Source organism: Caretta caretta, chromosome 27, assembly GCF_965140235.1.
Source record: "Caretta caretta isolate rCarCar2 chromosome 27, rCarCar1.hap1, whole genome shotgun sequence".
Lineage (NCBI taxonomy): Eukaryota > Metazoa > Chordata > Testudines > Cheloniidae > Caretta > Caretta caretta.
In genome coordinates this window covers 6,583,029-6,610,251 of record NC_134232.1, presented here as the reverse complement: position 1 = coordinate 6,610,251, position 27,223 = coordinate 6,583,029, and the positions used below count along the sequence as shown (strand labels likewise).

The window sequence follows — 27,223 nt, the reverse complement described above, 5'->3', positions numbered from 1 at the left end:
CAACGCACTATTAAGGATCTACAACCTATCCTAAAGGATGACCCAACACTCTCACAAGTCTTGGGAGACAGGCCAGTCCTTGCCTACAGACAGCCCCGCAACCTGAAGCAAATACTCACCAACAACCACATACCACACAACAGAACCACTAACCCAGGAACTTATCCTTGCAACAAAGCCCGTTGCCAATTGTGCCCACATATCTATTCAGGGGACACCATCACAGGGCCTAATAACATCAGCCACACTATCAGAGGCTCGTTCACCTGCACATCCACCAATGTGATATATGCCATCATGTGCCAGCAATGCCCCTCTGCCATGTACATTGGTCAAACTGGACAGTCTCTACGTAAAAGAATAAATGGACACAAATCAGATGTCAAGAATTATAACATTCATAAACCAGTTGGAGAACACTTCAATCTCTCTGGTCACGCAATCACAGACATGAAGGTCGCTATCTTAAAACAAAAAAACTTCAAATCCAGACTCCAGCGAGAAACTGCTGAATTGGAATTCATTTGCAAATTGGATACTATTAATTTAAGCTTAAATAGAGACTGGGAGTGGCTAAGTCATTATGCAAAGTAGCCTGTTTCCTCTTGTTTTTTCCTACCCCCCCCCCCCCCCAGATGTTCTGGTTTAACTTGGATTTAAACTTGGAGAGTGGTCAGTTTAGATGAGCTATTACCAGCAGGAGAGTGAGTTTGTGTGTGTATGGGGGTGGGGGGGATGTGAGAAAACCTGGATCTATGCAGGAAATAGCCCGACTTGATTATGTAAAGAGTTGTCACTTTGGATGGGCTAGCACCAGCAGGAGAGTGAATTTGTGTGGGGGGTGGAGGGTGAGAAATCCTGGATTTGTGCTGGAAATGGCCCACCTGTTGATCACTTTAGATAAGCTATTACCAGCAGGACAGTGGGGTGGGAGGAGGTATTGTTTCATATTCTCTGTGTGTATATAAAGTCTGCTGCAGTTTCCACGGTATACATCTGATGAAGTGAGCTGTAGCTCACGAAAGCTCATGCTCAAATAAATTGGTTAGTCTCTAAGGTGCCACAAGTACTCCTTTTCTTTTTTCCCTTTGCTGTCATTCACCACCCAGCCAACCTTTGTGTCAGCTGTAAATTTTACCAACAATGACCTGACACCTTGGCACCATATTGTTGTGTCTGACCTGATACAATGTGACAATGTTTCACAGAAGCAATCCTGAAAGGGAATTTGGGAACCTCATGAACCACAACCAGAGTTTCAGACACACTCCAGCCCAGAGGGTAAATCCTATCTGCCTATGTGAGTCCTTTGCACTGATAACAGGGACTCAGATACAAGGGAAAAAATTTGACTTGAAACTCCCCTCCCCCACCCCAGAAAAAGCAGAGTCAGGTAGACAAAAAATGTTTCATGAATTTGTGTCGATTTCACCAAATTGTTTCAGCTGAAACAAACATTTAGATATTTTGGGCAAGCGCTTCACAAAATGACCAGAGGAGGTGCTCTGCCACCACCACCACCACCACCCTCTTATGATCTTTAGCTCAGCCGCTAAGGCCTTCATCAGGATGTGGGAGAGCTGGGTTTGAATACCCATTTGGCAGCAGGGACTTAAACCCATGTCTTCATCCACCCAGATGAATTCCCTAAGCACAGGGTTATTCTGGCGGTGGATCTCGCTTCATCTTTCTTGCTGAAGCTTACTCACTTTGTATAAAGTTCTTGAATGGACATTGGGGCAGAGAGTGAGAGAGAATGAATCTAGCCTGGTATTTAGGGGACTAGAGGAGGGACACCTGGCTTTTAGTCCCTGCTCTGGGGGGGAAATTCAAACCTGGGCCTCCCACATCCTGGGTGAGTGCTCTGACTACTGGGCTAATAGTTAGAAGGGGGCATTGCCAGCCCGAGGTTTGTGAATCTAGCACTTCATTTCCTTTTACTGAACATACCTAAAATGAAACTTCGCTGACTTTTTGGGCTGCTGAAAATTCCAGAACAATCTCGGTTGTAGTTGAACAGGAAGGGAACTTTTGTTTTGATTTGTCAGAACTGCCAGTGAACCAGAAAATCAGTTAGTTGCCCAGCTCTAACCAGGGCCCAACTCCAGTGCCTCATGGTGGCAACCCAGGATCCTGTGACAGGGGCACAGGCCACCCCCACCCCAGTCTCTGGCCCTTCACCCTGGCTTCTATCCCCCTTGCAGCCCCACTTTTTGCCAGTATTTGCCCCCCTCCTCCTTCATCCCCTCTCCCATTCCCTTCCCCCATCCCCTCTCCCATTCCCTTCCCCCTTCTCGCTGCCCCTCCCGCTCTGTCATTCCCCTTCCTCCTTCTCTCTGCCCCCGCCTCCCCTTTCTCTCTGCCCCTCCCCACTTCCCCCTCCAGTTTCCTGCAGGCGACTAGGCCCGGCTCGCTTCCCGGTGATTGGCCCCGGCCACAGGCGCGCGCTCGCTCCCCCCAGCCCCCCCCAGCTCGCTCCCGAGCGGCGCGCGCCGCAGCCGGCAGGCTGGCGCGGTTGCCTTGGGAACAGCCAGACGCCGGCCTGGCAGAGGGGCGAGCTGGGGAAGGCCTCGCGAGGTGAGCGGCGGGGAGCCCGCGCCTCCAGAAGCGCCGCGGGCACGCCCCAAACACCCCCCTGAATTCACCCTCGGCGGGAGACCCCGTCCTCCCAAACACCACCCGGAACCCCTCCCATTGGAGAGCCCCCATCCTCAGCTCCTGGAGGAGCCCACCTTACCCCCCCCCATCCCTTGGGCCCCAGCACCCCCGTCAGGGAGGACCCTGCCTGTACTTCCTGGGGGAACCTCCTAAAAGACCCCACCCACCGAGGGAGCACCCCAGTACTCCCCCATCGAGCAAGGGCCTGTTCCCCATTTCAGGGAGACCTGTTAAACGCACAGTCCCAAGGGAGTGATCCAGCGCCCCCCCCCCCCCCACACACCCAGGGAGCAACGCTTCCCTCAGTGCCTCAGAGAGGAGGACCCCCCCCCCATTTGGGAAGACACCTCCTCCTCATAGGGGAGCGATCCCCCAAAACACCCCTTTCTCAGTGGTGCATGCTCCAGCGTCTCCATCAAAGGGAGATCTCTCCCCACCATCTCTAGGGATGAACCCCCTGAGCATCCTCTCATCAGAGCAGAGTCCTCCTGATCCTCCCACAGGAGAACTTCCACAGCATTCCCCCCATCCTCAGGGAGGGGAAGCCCACCACTCATTCCTAAGGGAGCGTTCCCAGGGACTAGCTTTCAGGCTCCATTAGTGTAGCAACTAACCCCCCTCCCATATATCCCCCTCCCAAGGTGTCTCTGGGGGAGGATTTCTGCACTATTCAAAGGTATGTTGGTAAAGCCAGGTAAATCCCCACTCCCAAAGCACTGCCCTTCGGTGGGAGGCCTCATCTAGCTCCCTATCCTGCATCCAAATGTTCAAAATACATTCAGTTGAACAAATACAGGAAACCTCTAAGACATGGGATGGTCACTGACAATGTAAGTTCATCTGAGAAGGCAGTAACAGGTGTCATCCAACATGTTATATGTGCTGAGAGAGGGACATTTGATTTGGGGTGCAGGCTAGGGCTTTTTATGCAATTTAGGATGCACACTGCTGGGTGGGGGTGTTACCCAAAAGAATATGAAAGGAAGAAGTGCGATGTTCTGAAACAGCTTTCCAACAGCAGTAGGGGCAAACAATCTGACTAATTTTAAGATGGAACTTGAGAAATTTATCAATGGAATTGTATGTTGGGGTTGCCTCAGCTTTCAGGGGACTGGGCTCAGTGATAATCCTGGAGTTTTCCAGTCAGATGTTAGTATAAATGCTGCCAAGAGCACTTATCACCTTAGAAGGCTGGAGCTGTTGTCTCATTTGTGTCTACTCAAGCGGGACACTGGTTCTAAGTGTTCAGTAATTTTCGCATGAATTTCCCCCCATTTCTCTCTACCCAGTCTATGTTTCTTTTTCTTTATAATTAACCTAGTCTACTATTAAAGTGAAGACTATTTATACTGCCCCTCCCAAGGGTCTGCCACTTTTCTGGGTGTTGTAACAGATGGCTGCATAATACAAAGTGATTAATATGGAGGAACTTCTGCAGAGATTTGGCATTAGGACAGGTGATGGTTAGCATAGGTTTCACAGTATTTTAATTTCTTTTAGTACAGTGTCCCAGATGCAGAACGAAGAGTTTGATAGGCACAATACAAAGCCTTACTGATGTAATAGTTCATACTGATGTGAGCAGTTCCATTCACTCCAGTGTAAGGGGTTGCAGGCTTAGAACATATAGGAAATAAAATGAATAAATATAGTCAAACAAACAACCCCCCACCAACATAATACAATGTACTATTTATGTCACTATGCGGCTATCAGACCTGTGTGTGGTTTCCCTTCTCCTAACAGAAATATTAATACCCAGTACTGCTATCCCAAAAAAATCATGGTAGGATCCAAAGACCATAAGACGAGCTTAAAACTTATGAAATTAAAAGAAAAAAGTGGTATTTTTTTTATTTCCCGTATGGTTTCTGCGCATTTAGGATGTGCTTTTCTCACTTTTTCAAACACTTTCATCCACAACTGTAAAGCCAAAAAAAAGTGTTCTTGATTTTTTTAAATGAAAGCTGAAATTCTCACTTAGTCACAGGCCTCCAGGTGATGCAGACAAATATAATAGCTGAGCTAACTTCTGCTCTCATTACCACAGTTGTAAATCCAGATTTGCTTCAGCAGAGTGACTGGCTTTATAGTGGTGTAAAAGCTGAATTTGGCCCCTGGAGAATAACTTCAGCAGAATGACCTCAAGTATTCTGATGGGAAAAATATTCTCACTGTTTATGTCAGCGTTCTTAGAATATTAAGTCATTGAAAATGCCTAGGTAAACGGAATGTTTATAGGAGAGAACCATGGCTTCCAGCTTTGCATTCTCTTTCCCATTTCTTTCTTCTTTAATCATCTTTTATCTTCCCATGCCCCTTCCTTTCCTCTTCCTTTCCCTCCCCTTTTTCCTTCTCCCTTACCTTCTCCTATTAATTGTGAGCAGGATTCACCTTCAGAGAATTAATACAGCCCACCATAGTACCATCAGGGACCAGTAGCTGCAGTGAATACAGCAGTGATTGCATTTTAAATTGAGAGACAATTTCAAAGGTGAGGAGCTGTCAAAGTTAAAATGTCATTTGTAATAACTATGAGAATATGAAGTTTATTTACAGTTAGCAAGTATGTCCTTATTTCTGATAAATTCACCTTTTTCTCATGAAAATAAATCCCTGTATCCTCTTTATAGTTCTTAAAAATCATCACTAATTTGTGTGGGACTACTAATGTTTGTAAAAGGCCTTGAACATCTCTTTTTAATTCCTGAAAATATATGGCATGGGCAACATTAGTTTAAATTCCTCCACTTTGTCCTCCCAACATACTTCAGCCTTGATCTGTAGGAATGAAAAGATAGGTCCATTCTCTGTAGCTCCATTACAGCTTCTCTACACAGAGGACTTCTCAACATAGAGAGTTCTTCCTGAATAACTACTTCTGATTGACTCCACATGTGCATTCTTATTCTGGATTAATTCCACAGATTAGAGTTAATTCAGAATAAGGTATTCATATTCCAAAACAAAAGCATCCACATATGGATTTAATCAGAAATAGCTGCTCTGCTTTAAATTCCTACCCTAATTTCTTCTGGATTAAATTTTGTGTATAGATGAGCCCTAAATGCTTGGTTTCTTTTCTGAGATTGCCAACAGAGAGCCAGTTAGTGACATACATTATGATGGTTCTTGTCTAGGTCCTAGCAGACAGACAGAGACATTCAATTTCATTTTGCATGGGCCACTTTACAGTTTATCAATTATACAGTGTGAAACAATGTATATATGCACATTATGAGGTTTTCATGACATCATGGAATCTTGAGAGTGAAAGTTACATAGATTGTTATATCTTAGATGTTCTCATGGACTGCCTGTGTTTATTGTATGTGATGGACCACACAAAATGTTAACAAGAATACATTATACCTGTCACAGAACAAGATTTACAGGTATATAATTTATTGTCTGGACTCCACACATTCTTTGCTTGCCTTATTTGATGACATCTGTCAACTCTTCTGAAAAAAGTAGCATTACTTTTAATTAACTTAATATATATCTCCAAAACCTTTTGGTGCTGTTAGCATGTCTATCTGACTTTTTCAAACATCAAATAATTGACTGTTTTTCATCTTCTTAGCTGAACCTGGCTAAGGCCAGTGTTATTTTTCTTTTCTCTTGACAGATGCTAAATGAATTAGACAGCAAGACAGCAGGTTCACAGGGCCTGCTGCCTGACCCACAGTTGTTAGGATTCTTGATGTCCTGGATCATTTCTGAACTGAGTATTTGAACTTAATTTCATTTCTATTTTCAGGACATCCATTTTCTATTTGAGGAACCTTGTTTGCCTTTGTCATTTCCTCAGGCTTCTGTGATTGTTTAAGAAAACTTTTGTCACACATAACTTTCTGCAAGAGATGACTGTATCTTGCTTAATAGTCTATGAGCTTTTCTGTTGCTATCACTGTTTTCTCACTAATTCTCCATCAGTGTACCTCAGATAATTTTTGCTGATGTCTTGAATGCAGCTCTCTGTACAGGGTGATCAGCATACATGCCCTCCAGAAATTTGTACACTGCTCATTTAGACCAAGTCAGTATGACCTTCTCTTACATTACTGCATTTTTATTATTATTTTAGATTTTGTTTGAAGTAGTTTATGTTTCTGGATAAATTTGGGAGATAGCATCGTCCAATGGGTAGGAAACTAGACTAGAAATCAGGAGACCTTTTTTGTAGCCATGGCTCTGTAACTGACTTGCTGTGTGACTTTGGGCAAGGCACTTTACCTCTTTGTGCCTCTGTTTCTCTCCTATTGTAGAGTTTAAGCAAGCGCTTTGATACAGGGACTGTATTGCATTAGGTGTCTGAATAGCAACTAGCATAATGGAGTTCCAGTGTGAACTGAGACTGCTAGGCATTGCTGTAGTAATAATTTTTCTCTCTGCTTTGAGACCATCCTGGAAACCATCAGGTGTGATTATTCAACTTGTTTTAAATCTAAATTAATATGTATTCTCTCCTGCGTGGTTAACAAATGTTAGAGATTAATAAAGCTTCTTTCAGCAGGACTGGGACAAACAGCAATTTTCAGTTCTAGACCTGTGTTTTCAGGGACTCTTTTTCAGAAACTTTAGGCTTTTGGGATGATATTTTTCATACTTGGATTCTGGCTGAAGGTGATTTTTTTTGAGTGAAAATGGTGCAGTAGTGACATACAACACTGGGAGACCTTGTAAGATGCAAACACATCGCGGAGGGGCTCCTAAGCACTTTGGTATAGATTACATCTTTATGGTACAGTCTTAAATAGGGTGTGAGGTGCGGCACAGCTAAGATGACCATATTTTTAAAATAAAAAGAGGGATGCTTTTGTGTTAGCAATTTTTAGAGGCCTCAAAGTGGTATTCATACAGGTAATGCAGTTTCATACTCATGGTATAATGATATGAAACCATATGCACTAGAATTTTATATCCATATGAAACCACACAGAATTGCCAAACAATTTCTGTATGTTTCTGGGAACCACAGAAAGAAGGTACACTGAGGACAGAAGGGGTATTAGGTACACATCCTCTCCCTTCTCAACATTCCCAGAGGGGTCCAAGCAGTGGCTTTGCTCTTCTGACTAGGCTGGATCATCGAACCATTGTATTCATATTGTAGTTAGTTGCCTAACATGTTATGATAAGCTTTGGCCTTGAATAATGGTTGCCATAAAATGCATGCTCACTACATGATGAGGGTGAAGCAGCACCACACATCAGTTTACATTGTTCAAAGCATATTGCTATATCAAACACTTCTTTTTTTAAATAAGTACAACATTTTGAAAAAAAAAAAAACCAGGCCATTTTAGGTATCCTGAAAGTCATAAGAAAAACTGGGATTGTCCCAGTGAAACTCAGACATACAGCCTCTGTAGGCAGGGAGAGTTCAGGGAGGACTGGGTCTCAGGGACAGTCCATCTCCAAGTGGCCTTCTGGATGGTACAGCCTGTGCTCCCCTGTATCTCTTGCCTGCTAGGGGAAGCTAGGGCCATGGCATCACCTTACCGTCTTCCTGTTACTCCTATGTTTATAAACTGATAAGGTTCCAAGAGAGGCATCCAGAATCCAGGAAATATTAGCATTAAAGGTATATATTTCTCCCTCACATTTTTGTACATTGCTGCCACTAAGCTCCTTTTTCTCAGGAGATAGATTAAGGTATCTAATAAAAATTGCTGTATATTTTTCCTGTTTTCCATACAGCAATCCAGTTATGTTGCAGAGGCATGTCTAAAAGTTACAGAAAGTTAGTACTATGGCAAATTTATTACAGTCTAATGTTATAGGAGAGCCATAAGTATGAGCAAAAATTCTATCAGGTTATATGCCAAACTGAAGCAGGATGAGAATTATAAGTAAAGGAGTCTCTCTTCTAGTGACTCCTTAACTGTGCCTTTCAGGTTCAAATTAAATTCTCTCTCATATAGTCATACAAATCTATGCACCTTTGTATGCTCTGCTGCCTGAAATTACACTGGCAGGTGGAATAGTGGACCCAATAATAGGCCCAGTCCCACAAGGCACTAATAACCTCCTGCATGGTGTTGAGCACATTGGCAGTTGCACATTGCAGAAATCAGGCTCCAGTATTACAGTTCAGTACAGATTTGAGAAATAATCATTCGCTTCTAGTAATTGCACAGAGGAGACAACTAATTTAAGCTTTCTGTCCTTAATCTATTTTGGATTTATACAATTCTGCATTAATAAATAATTTACCTAGATCAGATTCCTTGTTGCTATCTATAACACTACTGCTGTACTAGATCACAGTGCAGCAAATTTGGGCCGATTTCCTTCTAATGATCAGAACAAGTTCGTTCATGGTGATTGATTACTCTGTAATTAGTAAAGAAAGGCTGTAAGACCTTTCTTTAGACAGGAGCATCTCTTCTCTCCCTCATTAGTAATTAACATGTAGAGAAAAGGCAATCAGAGCAGAGCAAAACTGAAGTAGTGAGATAAAAAATGATCTTTAAGACAACATATTTGCTTTAGGTGCAGGTCCTGGTTACCTACTGTAATGTACGATTCCAGAGAAAGAAAGAAGTTCATCAGTGATGCTCAGTATGTGAGGGAAATGCAACACAAGATGGATTCAGAGTATCAGGTATGCCCAGAAAGCAATAGACTTTGCTCAGCTATTTCATTGTTATTTGTTGAAAGTTACCTTCACTCAGGTAGAACATGAGCTGGTGATTAACAGCTAAATGCTATTGTTATATATATATATATATATGTACACACACACACACGCACGTACATCTAATTAGGGAACTTAGATTTTGTTATCTTATACTCTAAGATCAGTAGAAATGTCATGCAGGAAGATATCAGTGAATGTTTTCAGGCCATTCAAATGACATTTCCTTATGCAGTTGGTTCTCCTGCAAGAGAGTTTTCTCTGTACCTCTCACAGTGCACTCCCTAACTTAGCAGGAATATTTCTGCTTCCTTAAGGCCCTTCCACCAGCCCAGAGAGTCCTGGGCAAACACACTTCCTCCCACTTTCCTTCCCAACTGCCTTGGCTCCCTGTTGCAGGCCTGCCTGCCTACATTCCTTCAGGGAGGCTTTGTCTACCAGCAGTCTAACTCACCTGGCTAGAATGATAGCAGTTTCTCTCACTCAGCAAGAGTGAGAGATTTGCTCTCCTTCCTAATTAGCCCCATTTATGCTGGGTTCATCCCTTTTCTACTCACCCTTTCCAGGCTTGAGACATACTGCAGGTGTAGCAGGGTGAGTCTGATTGAGCTCATAGGCCCTTATTAACCCTTTCTGACTCAGTGCCTAACTTTAAACATGTGAGTAGTTGAAATCAATGGAATTACTCTATTCACATACTGGAAGTGAGGCATGTGTTTAAGTACTTTACTGATCCTCAGATGTATTTAGCTGCATACCTTCCATTGATTTCAACAATGGAAGTTAGGCACCTAAATACCTTTGAGGATCTGAACCTTTGTGATGTGCTGATGTCAGTTCTCACTGGCTTCAGTTCTCACTGATGTCAGTGGTAGACATGCGGTGCTCAGTATCTTGAAAGATGGGATTCATAATTTTCATAAAAAGAAAGGAAGTACTTGTGGCACCTTAGAGACTAACCAATTTATTTGAGCATAAGCTTTCGTGAGCTACAGCTCACTTCATCGGATGCATACTGTGGAAAGTGTAGAAGATCTTATTATATACACACAAAAAGCATGAAAAAATACCTCCTCCCACCCCACTCTCCTGCTGGTAATAGCTTATCTAAAGTGATCACTCTCCTTACAATGTGTATGATAATCAAGGTGGGCCATTTCCAGCACAAATCCAGGTTTTCTCACCCCCCCCAACACAAACTCACTCTCTTGCTGGTAATAGCTTATCTAAAGTGACCACTCTCCTTACATTGTGTATGATAATCAAGGTGGGCCATTTCCAGCACAAATCCAGGGTTTAACAAGAACGTCGGGGGGGTAGGAAAAAACAAGGGGAAATAGGCTACCTTGCATAATGACTAAGCCACTCCCAGTCTCTATCCCTCCCCAGACATTCTTGTTAAACCCTGGATTTGTGCTGGAAATGGCCCACCTTGATTATCATACACACTGTAAGGAGAGTGGTCACTTTGGATAAGCTATTACCAGCAGGAGAGTGAGTTTGTGTGTGTGTGGGAAAAGGGGAGGGGGGTGAGAAAATCTGGATTTGTGCTGGAAACGGCCCACCTTGATTATCATACACATTGTAAAGAGAGTGGTCACTTTAGATAAGCTATTACCAGCAGGAGAGTGGGGTGGGAGGAGGTATTTTTTCATGCTTTTTTTGTGTATATAATAAGATCTTCTACACTTTCCACAGTATGCATCCGATGAAGTGAGCTGTAGCTCATGAAAGCTTATGCTCAAATAAATTGGTTAGTCTCTAAGGTGCCACAAGTACTTCTTTTCTTTTTGCGAATACAGACTAACACGGCTGTTACTCTGAAACCTGTCATAATTTTCATGTATCTGTTAGGATGAATGTGAAGCAATATCAATGGGCTACATTTGAAAAATTTCCCCAAGGCAACCCACTTTACTGACGAATATTATCACTGTTGCTGTAAATGTTGAGAAAGAGGGTGCTGGCAATTCTGCTGCTGTTGGTTTTAAGTACTTAAGTATATGCTTAAACATTTTGCTGAGTAGGATGGGCTTAAGTGCATGTTTAAAGTTAAGCCTGTGCTTAAGTGCTTTGCTACATAAGGATGTTAATTTTTTTCTTAAATATTAATGCAGTATATCCTCTCACAACTTACTTTTTGAGTACACAATGAATTTTCTGAGGATTTGCAAGTAAATCTGTTATTTAGTTTGAATTACATATCTGCATTATACACCCTTCTTAGTATTTTTCCCATCAGTTTGTTATAGAATATAATTTATGACAAATATCATGGCATATAATTGATATTACATCAGTTGCTTTCAACAGAGAATAAATTGTACAACTTGTATTTGCAAAATAAGTCACGTATGTGGAAGCCAACAGAAAAGGTGCTTAAAAATGGCTTCTCCTTTCTCAACATATATGTTCCAATTGTATCTTCAAGTCATATCTGCATATACTGGCTACATTCTCAAGAAGGTGCACACTATAACATTTATGGGTAAGACTGTGAACCCCTTATTCATAATGGTGGGTAGTTACACAAATAGTGCCATTGTATTAATTGGCAGTATTTGCATGCACAACTGCTCATCAATGTGAATAAGGGGGTCATAATTTGTTTATATGAGAGTAATGTTAATTTTGTAGCAGAAAAGATATTTCCCTTATAGGTTTTGAGAGTAAGCATTCCTTGAAGCCTTTGGGCCAAATTGTGCTGTGTAACATCTGTGTACCTCCATCGACTTCAATTATGTAACTGAGAATTTGCCTTAAGTGCCATAGGATAAACTTTATAGATACATTCAAACAAAGACTCCATGGGAAAAATATTTAGTTACTATCATAATTATTTATTTGTATTGTGGTAGTACCTAAGAGCGCCAATTATGGACCAGGGCCTATTTGTGGTAAGCACTGTACAAATATATGACAAAAAGGCTATCCCTGCCCTAAAAAGCATACAATTTAAGTTGAGCAATATTTCAGCTGAGAGACTCTCAGTGGACTTACAGTCCCATGCAACTTTTAGAATGTTTTTCCAGTGTGCGTACTCTATAACATGACATAACTGAATTAAGGTTGAAAATGACATAAGTAGGTTGGTATACAGAACACATCTCAAATGTTCTAAAGGTTAAAAACTTCTGCTCAAAACTGGTGGTTTTGTGAGCTACCACACTTCCAATAATGCATGGCTTTGCCTTGGAGATGCAAAAGATATAGGTTCAGATCTTCTGGACTGGCTGAGTTGCACTTCAAGTAAGCCTAGGATGGTGGGAGCAACTGTTCCTTTAATACACCCTGTGCTCCCTAATCCTGGTTTGATGAGATTCCTAAATTGGCAGTCCCTGGCCCCAGGCCACAGTAGAGCAGCCTCACGACCATTCTAGTAGCAGGGGATCTACAGAGTTTAGTGGCACTGTGACTATATCCTATTTTTCCCAGCCATGATACCCACCCCAAGGGCCAGGAGGAGGGGGCCACAGTAACCACTGTTACAGACCTACACCATCTGGGGATTCCAGCTTCATAGTGGGAATCCTTGGGCAGCAGGATCCATTGGCTCTGTGGCCATTCCATGCTGGCAGACCAGGGTAAAGTAGTAAAGTGTTCTGAGTTCAAGGGAGTTGGCTGTGGGATCAGACTAATTGGTCTGACCACTTTGCAAGCACACTGCAAAACCCTCCTCTTTGACAGAAGCATTTCCACAGTAACTAGCAGGATGATGATTAAAAAAACCCCAAAGGAGCCTCTTTAACTAGTGAGGGGAGAGGAGCAGAAATCTCTGTGAAATCCATTAAGTACCTCACCCTGCAAATTTAATTAACTTGGGAAATGCTTTGATTCTGTGGTGATGGGCATTATAGAAAATCCTAAAATAGATGAGTGCATGTGTGTGGGGAGTGGGACATACACACACAGAGTCTGATGAGCTGCTGCACAGTTTATTAGTTGTTTACATTTACCAGGATTACTGAGGCACCAGGTCAGGTAATTATTCCGATCAGTGTTAGGCTTAGACATTCAATAGGTGTGAGTTCGGAACAATTGGAGATGAGATTGTCTTGTCCAGGTGCACTGTAGCTAGAATTAAGACACAAGTTATTCAGAAGGAAAATCTTTCTCTTATTCCAGACAAAGAATGTGTTTTGTTCCTTAGGCTTGCCTGAGAAGACAGGAGCAGAATAGAGAACAGACTGAGAAGAAACGAGAGCAACATGCCAGGCAAGAACAGCGACAGAAAACCCTATCTTCCATCTATGCTACACGCAATTATGAAAGACCATGGGTATCAGGCATACCAGTTACCAGACAGGTACTTAAACTATAGGTCACAGAGGGTTTGATAATTTAAAAGATAAAGTCAAGTGGAACAGAATATTGTTACAGGGTAATGGTCTCCTGCTGCTGCATAACATTCCAGGGAGAAAGGGAAGCAGTTAATAAGAAATGGTTGGTGAGGAACAGCCAAAATATTTACTTTTACATTGAGCCTCTGTGTGTTGCATTCCAGTGACTTTATTTTTTCTATCAAATTATGGACATACATATAATCATTTTTTTAAGAGGGATGCTGGGCAACGTAAGTAACATTTACTCACTGTTCCATTACAGAATAACTACATATTTTTTTAAAATGTGATAGTGAATTTAATGGCAGTATTCAGGAGATTTTCAGTTAACTGAATGTTAAATTCTTCCATCAGATTCATGCCTGTGGAATCTTTCCATACTTCAGACAGTGAGCCAGATCCTTGGTCCTGATAAAGCAGCTTTGTGTAAATATAGCAGCACAAAGGAGCTTTAAAGCTGGCCTAATGGGCCAGCTAGGTATTGCCTTAGTGCAGGATATCTCCAGCACCTACAGTGGCCCCTTAGAGCAGCCCTGAGGCTGCTTTTAACTGGGGTCAGAATTGGACCCCACCAACCTCAGGGAACTGAGGAGAGCAACTGTGGTATAAATCTGCCTTTACTACCCTTTAGGAGCCTGTGATGTGCGCTGTTCACCCCAACTGAAGGACCACTGTTTCTGTTATCTCTGCAGTACAGGCTTGGAACTAACTGATCACCAGAGTGGGGATGGCTTTGATCTGTCTTGAGCATGTTGTTTCTAGCATGACATACCTAAAAGCTAAAATCCTAATATTAGTTTAAATTGTGCTGTTTGGGTGAAAAAAGTATGACAGTCTACAACTGGAATAACAGTATACTGCAGCCACCTCAAATGTGGAACCAGAGACTCAGCAGATGGATGGTTACCAGGGACAGGTACTCTCACTAGGGAAAGAACAAATACTTTATGTGGATTCAATTTTTTCACAAATATATTCACATTTTAAGTACTGAAATATACAGACCTATTAGACAACATATATATATTTTGACTTGTGATTCAACTGTTTGGCTTGTACATAAATATATTCAGTAATTGCCATGGGTGACTGTGAAGCTGAAGGATGCCTAACCCCCAGGCAGGTAAAGAGGAGCTGTTGAAGGGCCAGGGAGCTGCAGATAGATGCCTTGCCAGGGATGGAGTATGGATTTGCCAATTCTTGATTCAAAAACTTTATATATTATTAATCTTTTAAAATATATCAACATGGAATAGAGATTAAAAAACATAGGTACATAGGAACTGACGAACTAGATCTGACCCAAGGCCCAAGTTTAGTATCTGTCTCTGACAGTGGTTAGTCCTAGCTGCTTTGGAGGAAGGTGCAAGAAAATCTGCAGTTTGGCAAATATGAGATATGTGCTCCCAGGGAAGTTTCCTCCAGCTCTGAAGCACGATGGTTTATATCCTTTCTAAAATTATTGTTTTGGTTTATTTTAACATTTACTGTTATGTGACATTAAAAAAAAAACAGCTGTACTATGCGGTCTCATTATAAACACTGTACAACTGCATACAGGATTTGGCAAAGCACGACATAGCTTTTTCAAAGTTTATTGGATGCAGAGCTCCTGCTAACAATTCCCCAGACTTTGCTGTCTCTCAGACTATAACTCTCTAAGCTGGGATAAGTAAATTTGTCATGTGAACACCAGGTCCCTTTCACTCACAGTCATAGTCATGGGATCCCTCTGAGACCATGGGGCTAGTATATGTCTCCAGGTTATGTCCTGCTTGAACCTTACCTGCCTGTGCTTACTGTTGGTAGTGGCCCAGCAGACACTCTCAGAGCTCAATTAATCTCTTCAATACCCAGCAGGGCTCTCTTTGCAGCTCCATGACAGAATGGTGATAGAGCCAGGGCAATAGTGCCTGTACAGGGAGGTTTTCAAAAGCATTACACAGGTCTTTGGAGCCCTGAACAAGCTTTATTTGACTGTAAGTCAAAGAGAAAACCTCAAAGTTTTTCACCAAACTGAGAGATCCAGTGCCTTTCCTTCCATTTTATTCCTGGCAGAGACAAATGAAAAGATCACATCAGAATGGGCCACAGTGATAATAGTTGCTTCTGACTGTGATGATGCTGTGGTTCTTGAACTTAAACCAAATACAGACACCACCTGTGGTGGTGCTGTCTCAAGTCAGAGACTTTTTCTGATGCAGGGGCAAGTAGTCCTCCCAAACTCCAACTTGCTATGTCTAGCAGCCTGGAAGTTGAGAAGGAGGAATTGACCTCCCTGAGATACTCACAAAAAAAGTCAATGAAATGCTCCTGTCTTCCAGGAAGAAGTCAACAAACTCAGTGCATAGAAAATATGGGCAAAAATCTTATTGGTGTTATATATATATATACACATGAGATCAATCAGCAAAAAATTAACTCCATGTTGAAGTTTTTGCAGTTCAGCTTGCCTACAGGATGTAGATCAAACACTCACAAAAAACATGTTTCAGCCATCTCAATCTGCAAAAGACCTTGGTTGATTACTGGACCACAACACATATCTCAATTCCTAAGGGTGGCATCATCATTCACAGATTCCCCTCGTGGATCCCTAATGTAAGCACTGACAACCCCTCCTTTTAAGCCATTGAGGTCATAGAATCATAAGGTTAGAAGGGACTTCAAGGGTCATCTAGTTGAACCCCCTGCCAAGATGCAGGACTTATTGTGTCTAAATCATCCAATACAGATGGCTCTCCAGACTCCTTTTAAAAACCTCCAGTGAAGAAGCTTCCACAGCCTCCCGAGGCAGGCTGTTCCATTGTCCTACTGTTCTTACGGTTTCCCTGAGATTTAATCTAAATCTGCTATGCTATAGTTTGAACCCACTGCCTCTTGTCCTTCCCTCTGTGGCAAAAGAGAACAACTTTTCTCCATCTTTTTTGTGGCAGATTTTCAGTTGTCTGAAGACCGCTATCCTATCCCTCCTTAATCTCCTCTTTTCCAAACTAAACATACCCATTTCCTTCAGCCTTTGCTCATATGGCTTGCATTCCATCCCTTTGATCATCTTTGTTGCTTGCCTCTGGATCCTTTCCCGTTTCTCTACATCCTTTCTATACATTGGTGACCATAATTGGACAGAGTACTCCAGCTGAGGCCTAACTAGTGCCCAGTAGAGCAGTATTATCACCTCCCCTGACTTGCATGCTATGCCTCTGTTAATGAAACCTAAAACTGCATTTGCTTTTTTTTTTGCAACAGCATCGCATTGCTGACTCATGTGTAGGCTGTAATCCACCACAACTCCCAGATCCTTCTCAGCAGTGCTGCTGCCAAGCCAGTTTTCCCTCATTCTGTATTTGTGCATTTGGTTTTCGTCTTTGTTGAATTTCATTTTGTTGTCTATAGCCCAGTTCTCCAATTTATCAAGATCCCTCTGAATTTTAGCTCTACCTTCCAAAGTATTGGCAACCCCTCCTAGCTTTGTGTCATCTGCAAACTTGATCAGTATGATTTTTGTACCTATATCGAGGTCATTAATAAAGATATTAAACAACACTGGACCCAGAACAGATCCCTGTGGAACCCACTTGAGACCTCCCTCCAATCCAACATCATTCCATTAATAGTTATTCTTTGTTTGTGTTTGTTTAACTAATTATGTATTCACTTAATGGTAGTTCTGTCGAGCTTGCATTTCTTCAGTTTACTTATCAAAATGTCATGTGGGACAGTGTCAAAACCCTTGGTGACGTCCAGGTATATTATGTCCATCGCATTCCCCCATCCACAAAATCAGTTATCCTGTCAAAGAAGGAAATCAAGCTGGTTTGGCATGATTTGTTCTTGGTAAAGCTATGCTGCCTGCAAGTGATTATCCCTTCATCCTCCAGGTAATCGCAGATTGAATGTTTTATACATTGGTATAGTAGCTTCCCAGGTATCAAGGTCAGGCTGACCGGTCTATAGTTTCCCGGCTCCTCCTTTTCCCCCTTTTTAAAGATGGGTACTATGTTAGCCCTTCTCCAGTCTTCTGGGACCTCTTCTATCATCCCTGAGTTTGTAAATATTATTGCCAGTGGCTCCGAGATTTCTTCAGCTAATTCCTTCAGTACTCTTGGGTAAATAGCATCCAGCCCCGCTAATTTGAATTCATTCAAATTGGTCAGAAGATCTCTGTCATGTTCTTTACTTATCCCAATCCGCATCCCTTCCCTTTTATTGTCTATAGCAACTTCAGTAACAGTCATCCGCTCACATATTATTTTTTGTGAGAAGACTGAAGCAAAGTAGGCATTGAGCCCCTCTGCCTCCCTAGCATGTTCTGTTACCAGCTCACCTTCTCCATCGAGTAGCAGACCAACGCCATTCTTGATTTTTCTTTTTTGTCTGACCTCCTCCTTTTTTCCCATACCTATCCTTTCAGCACAATGATGGTACTCATTGATGGTACTCCGATCATGGTACTCAGTGATGGTACTCCAATCATGGGAGTTGTCCCACAAAGTCTCTGTGATGCCAATTAAGTCAATTTTCTTCATATAGCATGACTTCCAGTTCATACTGCTTGTTCCCCAGATATTTTGCAGAATGCCCTGTTGCTTTTCTTTTTGCCTTTTTACTGCAGTTGTGATTTCTAGACCCTTCTCCAGAAATTAGCCTCCCTCCCTTGTCTGCGTTACTTGAACCTAGATGCACGTTTGCTAGATTTTTGTCACTCTCCCCCAGAGGAGCTCGTTTAAAGCTCTCCTTATCAGGTTAGCCAGATGATGTCCAGAGATGCTCTTCCTGGTATTTGATAGATGGAGCCCCTCCCAGCACAGTAATCCTCTTTCCTGGAACATCAGCTCATTGTCGAAGAAGCCAAAATCCTCTTGCCGACTCCACCTGCATAGCCACGCATTTACTTCCACAATTCGATGGTCCATGCTTGGGCCTTCTCCTTCAACAAGGAGGATGGACGAGAACACCACTTGTGCCCCAAACTCTTTTATCCTTCTTGCCAGAGTCACATAGTCTTCAGAGATCTGCTCAAGGTCATTCTTTGCAGTATCATAGAATCATAGAATATCAGGGTTGGAAGGGACCTCTGGAGGTCATCTAGTCCAACCCCCTACTCAAAGCAGGATCAATCCCCAACTAAATCATCCCAGCCAGGGCTTTGTCAAGCCTGACCTTAAAAAATTCAAAGGAAGGAGATTCCACCACCTCCCTAGGTAACGCATTCCAGTGCTTCATCACCCTCCTAGTGAAAAAGTTTTTCCTAATATCCAACCTAAACCTCCCCCACTGTAACTTGAGACCATTATTCCTCGTTCTGTCATCTGTTACCACTGAGAACAGTCTAGAGCCATCCTCTTTGGAACCCCCATTGAGGTAGTTGAAAGCAGCTATCAAATCCCCCCTCATGCTTCTCTTCTGAAGACTAAACATCCCCAGTTCCCTCAGCCTCTCCTCATAAGTCATGTGTTCCAGTCCCCTAATCATTTTTGTTGCCCTCCGCTGGATGCTTTCCAATTTTTCCACATCCTTCTTGTAGTGTGGGGCGCAAAACTGGACACAGTACTCTAGATGAGGCCTCACCAATGTCAAATAGAGGAGAACGATCACGTCCCTCGATCTGCTGGCAATGCCCCTACTTATACATCCCAAAATGCCATTGGCCTTCTTGGCAACAAGGGCACGCTGTTGACTCATATCCAGCTTCTCGTCCACTGTAACCCCAAGGTCCTTTTCTGCAGAACTGCTGCCTAGCCATTCGGTCCCTAGTCTGTAGCGGTGCATTGGATTCTTCCATCCTAAGTGCAGGACTCTGCACTTGTCCTTGTTGAACCTCATCAGATTTCTTTTGGCCCAATCCTCCAATTTGTCTAGGTCCCTCTGTATCCTGTCCCTACCCTCCAGCGTATCTACCTCTCCTCCCAGTTTAGTGTCATCTGCAAACTTGCTGAGAGTGCAATCCACACCATCCTCCAGATCATTTATGAAGATATTGAACAAAACCGGCCCCAGGACCGACCCCTGGGGCGCTCCACTTGATACCGGCTGCCAACTAGACATGGAGCCATTGATCACTACCCGTTGAGCCTGACAATCTATACACCTTATAGTCCATTCATCCAGCCCATACTACTTTAACTTGCTGGCAAGAATACTGTGGGAGACCGTGTCAAAAGCTTTGCTAAAGTCAAGGAACAACATGTCCACTGCTTTCCCTTCATCCACAGAGCCAGTTATCTCGTCATAGAAGGCAATTAGATTAGTCAGGCATGACTTGCCCTTGGTGAATCCATGCTGACTGTCCCTGATCACTTTCCTCTCCTCTAAGTGCTTCAGAATTGATTCCTTGAAGACCTGCTCCATGATTTTTCCAGGGACTGAGGTGAGGCTGACTGGCCTGTAGTTCCCAGGATCCTCCTTCTTCCCTTTTTTAAAGATGGGCACTACATTAGCCTTTTTCCAGTCATCTGGGACCTCCCCCGATCGCCATGAGTTTTCAAAAATAATGGCCAATGGCTCTGCAATCACAGCCGCCAGTTCCTTTAGCACTCTCGGATGCAACTCGTCTGGCCCCATGGACTTGGGCTCGTCCAGCCTTTCTAAATAGTCCCGAACCACTTCTTTCTCCACAGAGGGCTGGTCACCTTCTCCCCATGCTGTGCTGCCCAATGCAGTAGTCTAGGAGCTGGCCTTGTTCGTGAAGACAGAGGCAAAAAAAGCATTGAGTACATTAGCTTTTTCCACATCCTCTGTCATTAGGTTGCCTCCCTCATTCAGTAGGGGGCCCACACTTTCCTTGACTTTCTTCTTGTTGCTAACATACCTGAAGAAACCCTTCTTTTTACTCTTAACATCTCTTGCTAGCTGCAACTCCAGTTGTGATTTGGCCTTCCTGATTTCACTCCTGCAAGCCTGAGCAATATTTTTATACTCATCCCTGGTCATTTGTCCAATCTACCTCTTCTTGTAAGCTTCTTTTTTGTATTTAAGAGCAGCAAGGAATTCACGGTTAAGCCAAGCTGGTCGCCTGCCATATTTACTATTCTTTCTACACATCGGGATAGTTTGTCCCTGTAACCTCAATAAGGATTCTTTAAAATACAGCCAGCTCTCCTGGACTCCTTTCCCCCTCATGTTATTCTCCCAGGGTCTTGCCCATCAGTTCCCGGAGGGAGTCAAAGTCTGCTTTTCTGAAGTCCAGGGTCTGTATTCTGCTGCTCTCCTTTCTTCCTTGTGTTAGGATCCTGAACTCGACCATTTCATGGTCACTGCCTCCCAGGTTCCCATCCACTTTAGCTTCCCCTACTAATTCTTCCCGGTTTGTGAGCAGCAGGTCAAGAAGAGCTCTGCCCCTAGTTGGTTCCTCAGCACTTGCACCAGGAAATTGTCCCCTACATTTTCAAAAAACTTCCTGGATTGCCTGTGCACCGCTGTATTGCTCTCCCAGCAGATATCAGGGTGATTGAAGTCTCCCATGAGAACCAGGGCCTGTGATCTAGTAACTTCTGTGAGTTGCCAGAAGAAAGCCTCGTCCACCTCATCCCCCTGGTCTGGTGGTCTATAGTAGACTCCCACCACGACATCACCCTTGTTGCTCACACTTCTAAACTTAATCCAGAGACTCTCAGGTTTTTCTGCAGTTTCATACTTGAGCTCTGAGCAGTCAGACTGCTCTCTTACATACAGTGCAACTCCCCCACCTTTTCTGCCCTTCCTGTCCTTCCTGAACAGCTTATATCCATCCATGACAGTACTCCAGTCATGTGAGTTATCCCACCAAGTCTCTGTTATTCCAATCACATCATAATTCCTTGACTGTGCCAGGACTTTCAGTTCTCCCTGCTTGTTTCCCAGGCTTCGTGCATTTGTATATAGGCACTTGAGGTAACCTGCTGATCGCCCCTCTTTCTCAGTATGAGGCAGGAGCCCTCCCCTCTCACGCACTCCTGCTCGTGCCTCCTCCCGGTATCCCACTTTCCCACTTACCTCAGGGCTTTGGTCTCCTTCCCCCAGAGAAACCTAGTTTAAAGCCCTCCTCACTAGATTAGCCAGCCTGCCTGGGAAGATGCTCTTCCCTCTCTTTGTTAGGTGGAGCCCGTCTCTGCCTACCACTCCTTCTTGGAACACCATCCCATGGTCAAAGAATCCAAAGCCTTCTCTCCGACACCACCTGCATAGCCATTCATTGACTTCCACGATTCGACGGTCTCTACCCAGGCCTTTTCCTTCCATGGGGAGGATGGACGAGAACACCACTTGCACCTCAAACTCCTTTATCCTTCTTCCTAGAGCCATGTAGTCCGCAGTGATCCGCTCAAGGTCATTCTTGGCAGTATCATTGGTGCCCACGTGGAAAAGCAGGAAGGGGTAGTGATCTGAGGGCTTGATGAGTCTCGGCAGTCTCTCTGTCACATCGCGAATCTTAGCTCCTGGCAAGCAGCAGACTTCTCGGTTATCCCAGTCGGGGCGGCAGATAGATGACTCAGTCCCCCTGAGGAGAGAGTCCCCGACCACCACCACCCGCCTCCTTCTCTTGGGAGCGGTGGTCGTGGAACCCCCAACCCTAGGATAGTGCATCCCATGCTTTCCAATCGGTGAAGTCTCCTTCTGCTCCCTTCCCTCAGACGTATCATCTGGTCCACTCTCCGCATTAGTACCTGTTGAGAGAACATGAAAACGGTTACTTACCTGTATCTGCCCTGCTGGTACATGGACATTCCCCTTTTTTCTTCTGGAGGTCACATGATGCCAAATTTCTTCACCATCCTTCTGTCCCCGATGTGCAGCCTGCTCTGAATCTTCAGAACCTTGTGCCCGTAGAAGCCTATCCTGACATCCATCCAGGAAATCTTCAGTTTCTCTTATGCAACGCAGGGTCGATACCTGTTGCTCCAGACCTTGAACCTTCTCTTCCAGTATGGAGACCAGCTTGCACTTTGTACAGACAAAGTCGCATCTGTCCTGTGGAAGAAAGACAAACATAGCACATCCAGTGCAGGTCACAACAGCTGAACACCCCCCATCCATATAACCTTCCTTCTATGAGCTTCCTCAGGAGTTGTAGTAATTACTCAGAGAATCCGGCAAGATGTAAGCCTCAGTTGGCTCTCCCCAGGTGAACTCCCAGGCAAACTCCTTTTGTTAGCTGCTCTGCTGTTCACTGCTCAGCTGGTTCGCAACTGACTGGCTTTTTATGCAGTCAGGCCCACTTAAGGCTCACCTGGAACAAAGCACACCCAGTTCTCGCCCTTTTCAAACAACCAATCAAGCACACAGTCACACTGTCCTCACAACAAACACTCAGATACTCACCAACATAGCCTCCTTAATGCAGCCCTTAGCGTACCTCCTCTCAGGCAGATCCCAGGCAAACTCCTTTTGTTAGCTGCTCTGCTTTTCGTTGGTGCCCACATGCAGAAGTAGGAAGGGGTAGTGGTCTGAGGGCTTGATGAATCTCAGCAGACTCTCAGTCACATCCTGAATTCTAGCTCAGGCAAGCAGCACACTTCTCGGGATTTCTGGTCCGGACTGTTGATAGATGACTCTGTCCCCCTTAGGAGGGACTCCCCAGCCACCACCACTCTTCTCCTCGTGGGAGTGGTGGTCGTGGAACCCGCATCTCTAGGACAATGCACCCCATGTCTTCCGGTCAGTGGGGTCTCCTTCTGATCCCTTCCCTCAGATGACTCTTCCAAGACATTATCAGCAGTAGTACATGTGCAGATAGCCTGAAAGCAGTTGCTTACCTCTATCTGCATTGGGAGTATATTGGTTGTCCTTCTTCTGGAGGACCCATGCTGCCAACTTTCTTCCTTGTTCTTCAGTCCCGCCCTCCTCCACTGCCCTCTCTGATTCTTTGGCATGCTGTGCCCACAGTACCGAATCCTGACTTCTGTCTAGGAAGTCTACATTTTCTCTGATGCAATGCAGGGTTGTTACCTGGGTCTCTAGTCCTTTATCCTTTTCTTCCAGCAATGGAGGTCAGTGTCTCTGTGCTTTCTCACATTCAATCTCTTTTGTTGTCAACTCCAAGAGGAGAGTTTCAGAAATAGGTGCATTATACAGGAAGCTATAGTACTGTACCTTTCATTAGAGTAAGATCATTCTCAGAACTGATGCTTTTCATAGCAAATGTTCATTTGTTTTCCATAACACAGCTTAGTGGTACTGCTGTAATTCTGTCTGAGTCCCAAGCACCCAAGGAGGCCAAGTAGTATATTCTAGACACTAGCGGGGCAATCAAAATATAAATCAGCATCACACTAAGGTCTACAGAAAGTCAACATCCCTTCCAGTGCTTTACCAGCCAGCAATCCAGAGCAGGGAAAAAAGCCCTTAAAAGCCTCAATAAGAAAACGTGAGTAAGAGATGCATCTAAGACTTGCAAAGCTAATGAGGTAACCCCACTTGTTGATATGACTACATATTTAATCGGAAGAACAGGATCTATGTAGCCAGAAAGGTTGAACCCATCATACGAGAAAATGTATAAGTCAACAAGTTGGTCTTCAGTACACTTACTCAAGACATTACAAAGTAGACATGCTGTCCTCTGCATATTCAAGCTTTGGCAGGAAAGTTCTACAAGTGTTATCTCAGTAACACGTCATACCCCTGAGGTTTGCAATAAATGTGTTAGTTATTTAATTAGCACCCCTTCCTCTTTGGGAATGTCTGCATTGCCATGTAAGCTCAGGGTTAGTACAACTTAAGTTAGCAGACCCTGGGTTTGTTACCCTAGGGCTAGAGTGTCTACACTCATTTGTAACACCAGGTTAGGAATTGTTGAACCCTGGGTCCCAACCTGGGGTGCCAGCATCTACACTGCATTATGTATGTCCAAGTCCCACCACTCATATCCCAGATTTCCTAATCCCTTCCCCCACCCCCACAAAAAATGTGGCCACACTAGCCCTTTTCTCTTGTTGCAGCATGGGAAAAGCTGACTGTCCACTAAACTTGATAGTCCGGAGAACAAAGAAAGTGAGCCCATGGGATTGTGGGATACTTTTGGTGGATTCTCAGAGCATGAGTCTGGAATGGCTGCATCTACACAACAAAACAATATGGCTTGGACCCTGGGTCCCGGCTTAATTTAGGCTCAGACCTTCCAACCTGCCATGGGGTCCTGGGACCAAACCCTGGGTTAGTGCAATTTGTGTGTAGATGGAAGGGGAGTTAGGCTTGGTCCTGAGTTCAAACCCTGGGCTTACACTGCAGCATAGACATATCCTTTAGGATCACTAAGCAATCACTGCTCAGAGCATCCCTTGCAAAGATTGCTGGACATGCAATGGTCTAGAAAAGAAAAAAAATTATTCTTACCTGTGAATTTATTGTCTTGGTCCTCACAATCCTGCAGTTTGACCCATTTAGGGAGGATTACATGTGAGGGATTATAGAACAATCAGTTAATTTTCTAAAGTTTATCAAAGGCACTTTTGCAAGTGTAATCTCAGTTTTACATTAATAAATACTGTTGCTATCTTAAAATTTAGTTCTGAAAACTATCAACTAGGGGTAGGGTTTCCAAAAGATGGGACCCAAGCCCAGTGTCAGAGATCTGATCTGCCTCCAGGCTCCTAAAAGACAAAGGAAAACCCACTCTGAAGACTACTGGACATGAAATGTTTAAGAAGGGAAATAACCACTGAGAATGCTTTTTTCTTTCTGTGCTCTAAACAGATCTTGTCCTGTAGGAGGTCAGATATGGAAGGATTCTACCAAGGCAAAAGTGAGGATTAGAGAGTAAATCCCATATTCTCTTCTGGGGTTGATTCCATTCTTAAATCATGTCATTACATTCACATCCCAGTCACTCCCTGATACGTATGCTGTTGGTAAATGTAGAGATAAGCAGATACTATTATTCTGAGCTGGGGAGCATTCAGACTGTCCTGTTCTGTGAACAAAGTGCTCTGACTTTTGGACTCAGCTAGAGTTCAAACTTTGCAGTCAAGGCATGTTTTGTCTGGGTGTGCCTTCCTTTTTTTTTTTTTTTTTTTTTTTTAAGGGTGACAATATGTTTCAGTAGTAACAGTGTTATGTTTAGGATACATATTTCTGGTGTGATTTGATCACACTGTTCACTCACCAAGGTCTATTCTACAGAGGTTGTTATACTGCCTTATCTCTGTATTATAGGAGCACTTTTCAGTAGTGCATTGAGCAAAATGGCCAATATTTGTCACATGTGGTTCATTCTTTTTCTCATCCTCTTGCCAGGAGGAGAATTGTGTGTGCAGCATAATGTTTTGATTTTATTTTTTTATGTCCATGCCACTGTGTGTTTTATACAGGAGATGGCAAGGTCAAAGAAGCATGCCTTGCCCTTAGAGTGGAAGATGGTGAGGATTTGTGGTGGGCCTTAGTTACTGCTTTGTTCCAGTCTTGGTCTGGACCCTGAGAAAATGCTGTCTCCTGCAGTTAACTTTGAAAGTTACACTTTGTGCTTTTTCTGTTGTATGCATCTCCGGCTAATACTCCTACACTCTTTCCCTGAATTTGAGAGTCTCTAAGGGTATGTTGTCATAAATATAAAGGGAAGGGTAAACCCCTTTGAAATCCCTCCTGGCCAGGGGAAAGCTCCTCTCACCTGTAAAGGGTTAAGAAGCTAAAGGTAACCTCGCTGGCACCTGACCAAAATGACCAATGAGGAGACAAGATACTTTCAAAAGCTGGGAGGAGGGAGAGAAACAAAGGGTCTGTGTGTGTATCTATATGCTGGTTTTCTGCCGGGGATAGACCAGGAATGGAGTCTTAGAACTTTTAGTAAGTAATCTAGCTAGGCATGTGTTAAATTATGATTTCTTTAAATGGCTGAGAAAAGAATTGTGCTGAATAGAATAACTATTTCTGTCTGTGTATCTTTTTTGTAACTTAAGGTTTTGCCTAGAGGGGTTCTCTATGTTTTTGAATCTAATTACCCTGTAAGATATCTACCATCCTGATTTTACAGGGGGGATTTCTTTATTTCTATTTACTTCTATTTTTATTAAAAGTCTTCTTGTAAGAAACTGAATGCTTTTTCATTGTTCTCAGATCCAAGGGTTTGGGTCTGTGGTCACCTATGCAAATTGGTGAGGCTTTTTATCCAACATTTCCCAGGAAAGGGGGGGTGCAAGTGTTGGGAGGATTGTTCATTGTTCTTAAGATCCAAGGGTCTGGGTCTGTAGTCACCTAGGCAAATTGGTGAGGCTTTTTACCAAACCTTGTCCAGGAAGTGGGGTGCAAGGTTTTGGGAAGTATTTTGGGGGGAAAGACGCGTCCAAACAGCTCTTCCCCAGTAACCAGTATTAGTTTGGTGGTGGTAGCGGCCAATCCAAGGACAACGGGTGGAATATTTTATACCTTGGGGAAGTTTTGACCTAAGCTGGTAAAGATAAGCTTAGGAGGTTTTTCATGCAGGTCCCCACATCTGTACCCTAGAGTTCAGAGTGGGGGAGGAACCTTGACATATGTCTACACTACAAAATTAGGTCGAATTTATAAAAGTAGAAAGTGTTTTTATACAGTCATAGAATCATAGAATATAAGGGTTGGAAGGGACCCCAGAAGGTCATCTAGTCCAACCCCCTGCTCAAAGCAG

General features: G+C 43.5%; 1 protein-coding gene across 12 annotated transcripts in view; it reads left to right on the top strand.

Annotated features, from left to right (window-relative positions):
* Positions 1–2,496: 2,496 nt before the first annotated feature.
* Positions 2,497–27,223, top strand: part of MARCHF10 (membrane associated ring-CH-type finger 10) — a 100,239-nt gene continuing 75,512 nt past the window's right edge. For 11 of the 12 annotated variants that reach the window (XM_075123700.1, XM_075123695.1, XM_075123699.1 and 8 more), the window contains exons 1-3: positions 2,497–2,577; positions 9,160–9,271; positions 13,455–13,610. In XM_075123700.1, coding sequence (XP_074979801.1) covers positions 9,185–9,271; positions 13,455–13,610 — 243 coding nt within the window. In that variant the 5' untranslated portion in view covers positions 2,497–2,577; positions 9,160–9,184. Of the gene's footprint in view, positions 2,578–9,159; positions 9,272–13,454; positions 13,611–27,223 lie in introns of those variants that run through there. The other variant, XM_048830464.2, reaches the window with a different exon arrangement.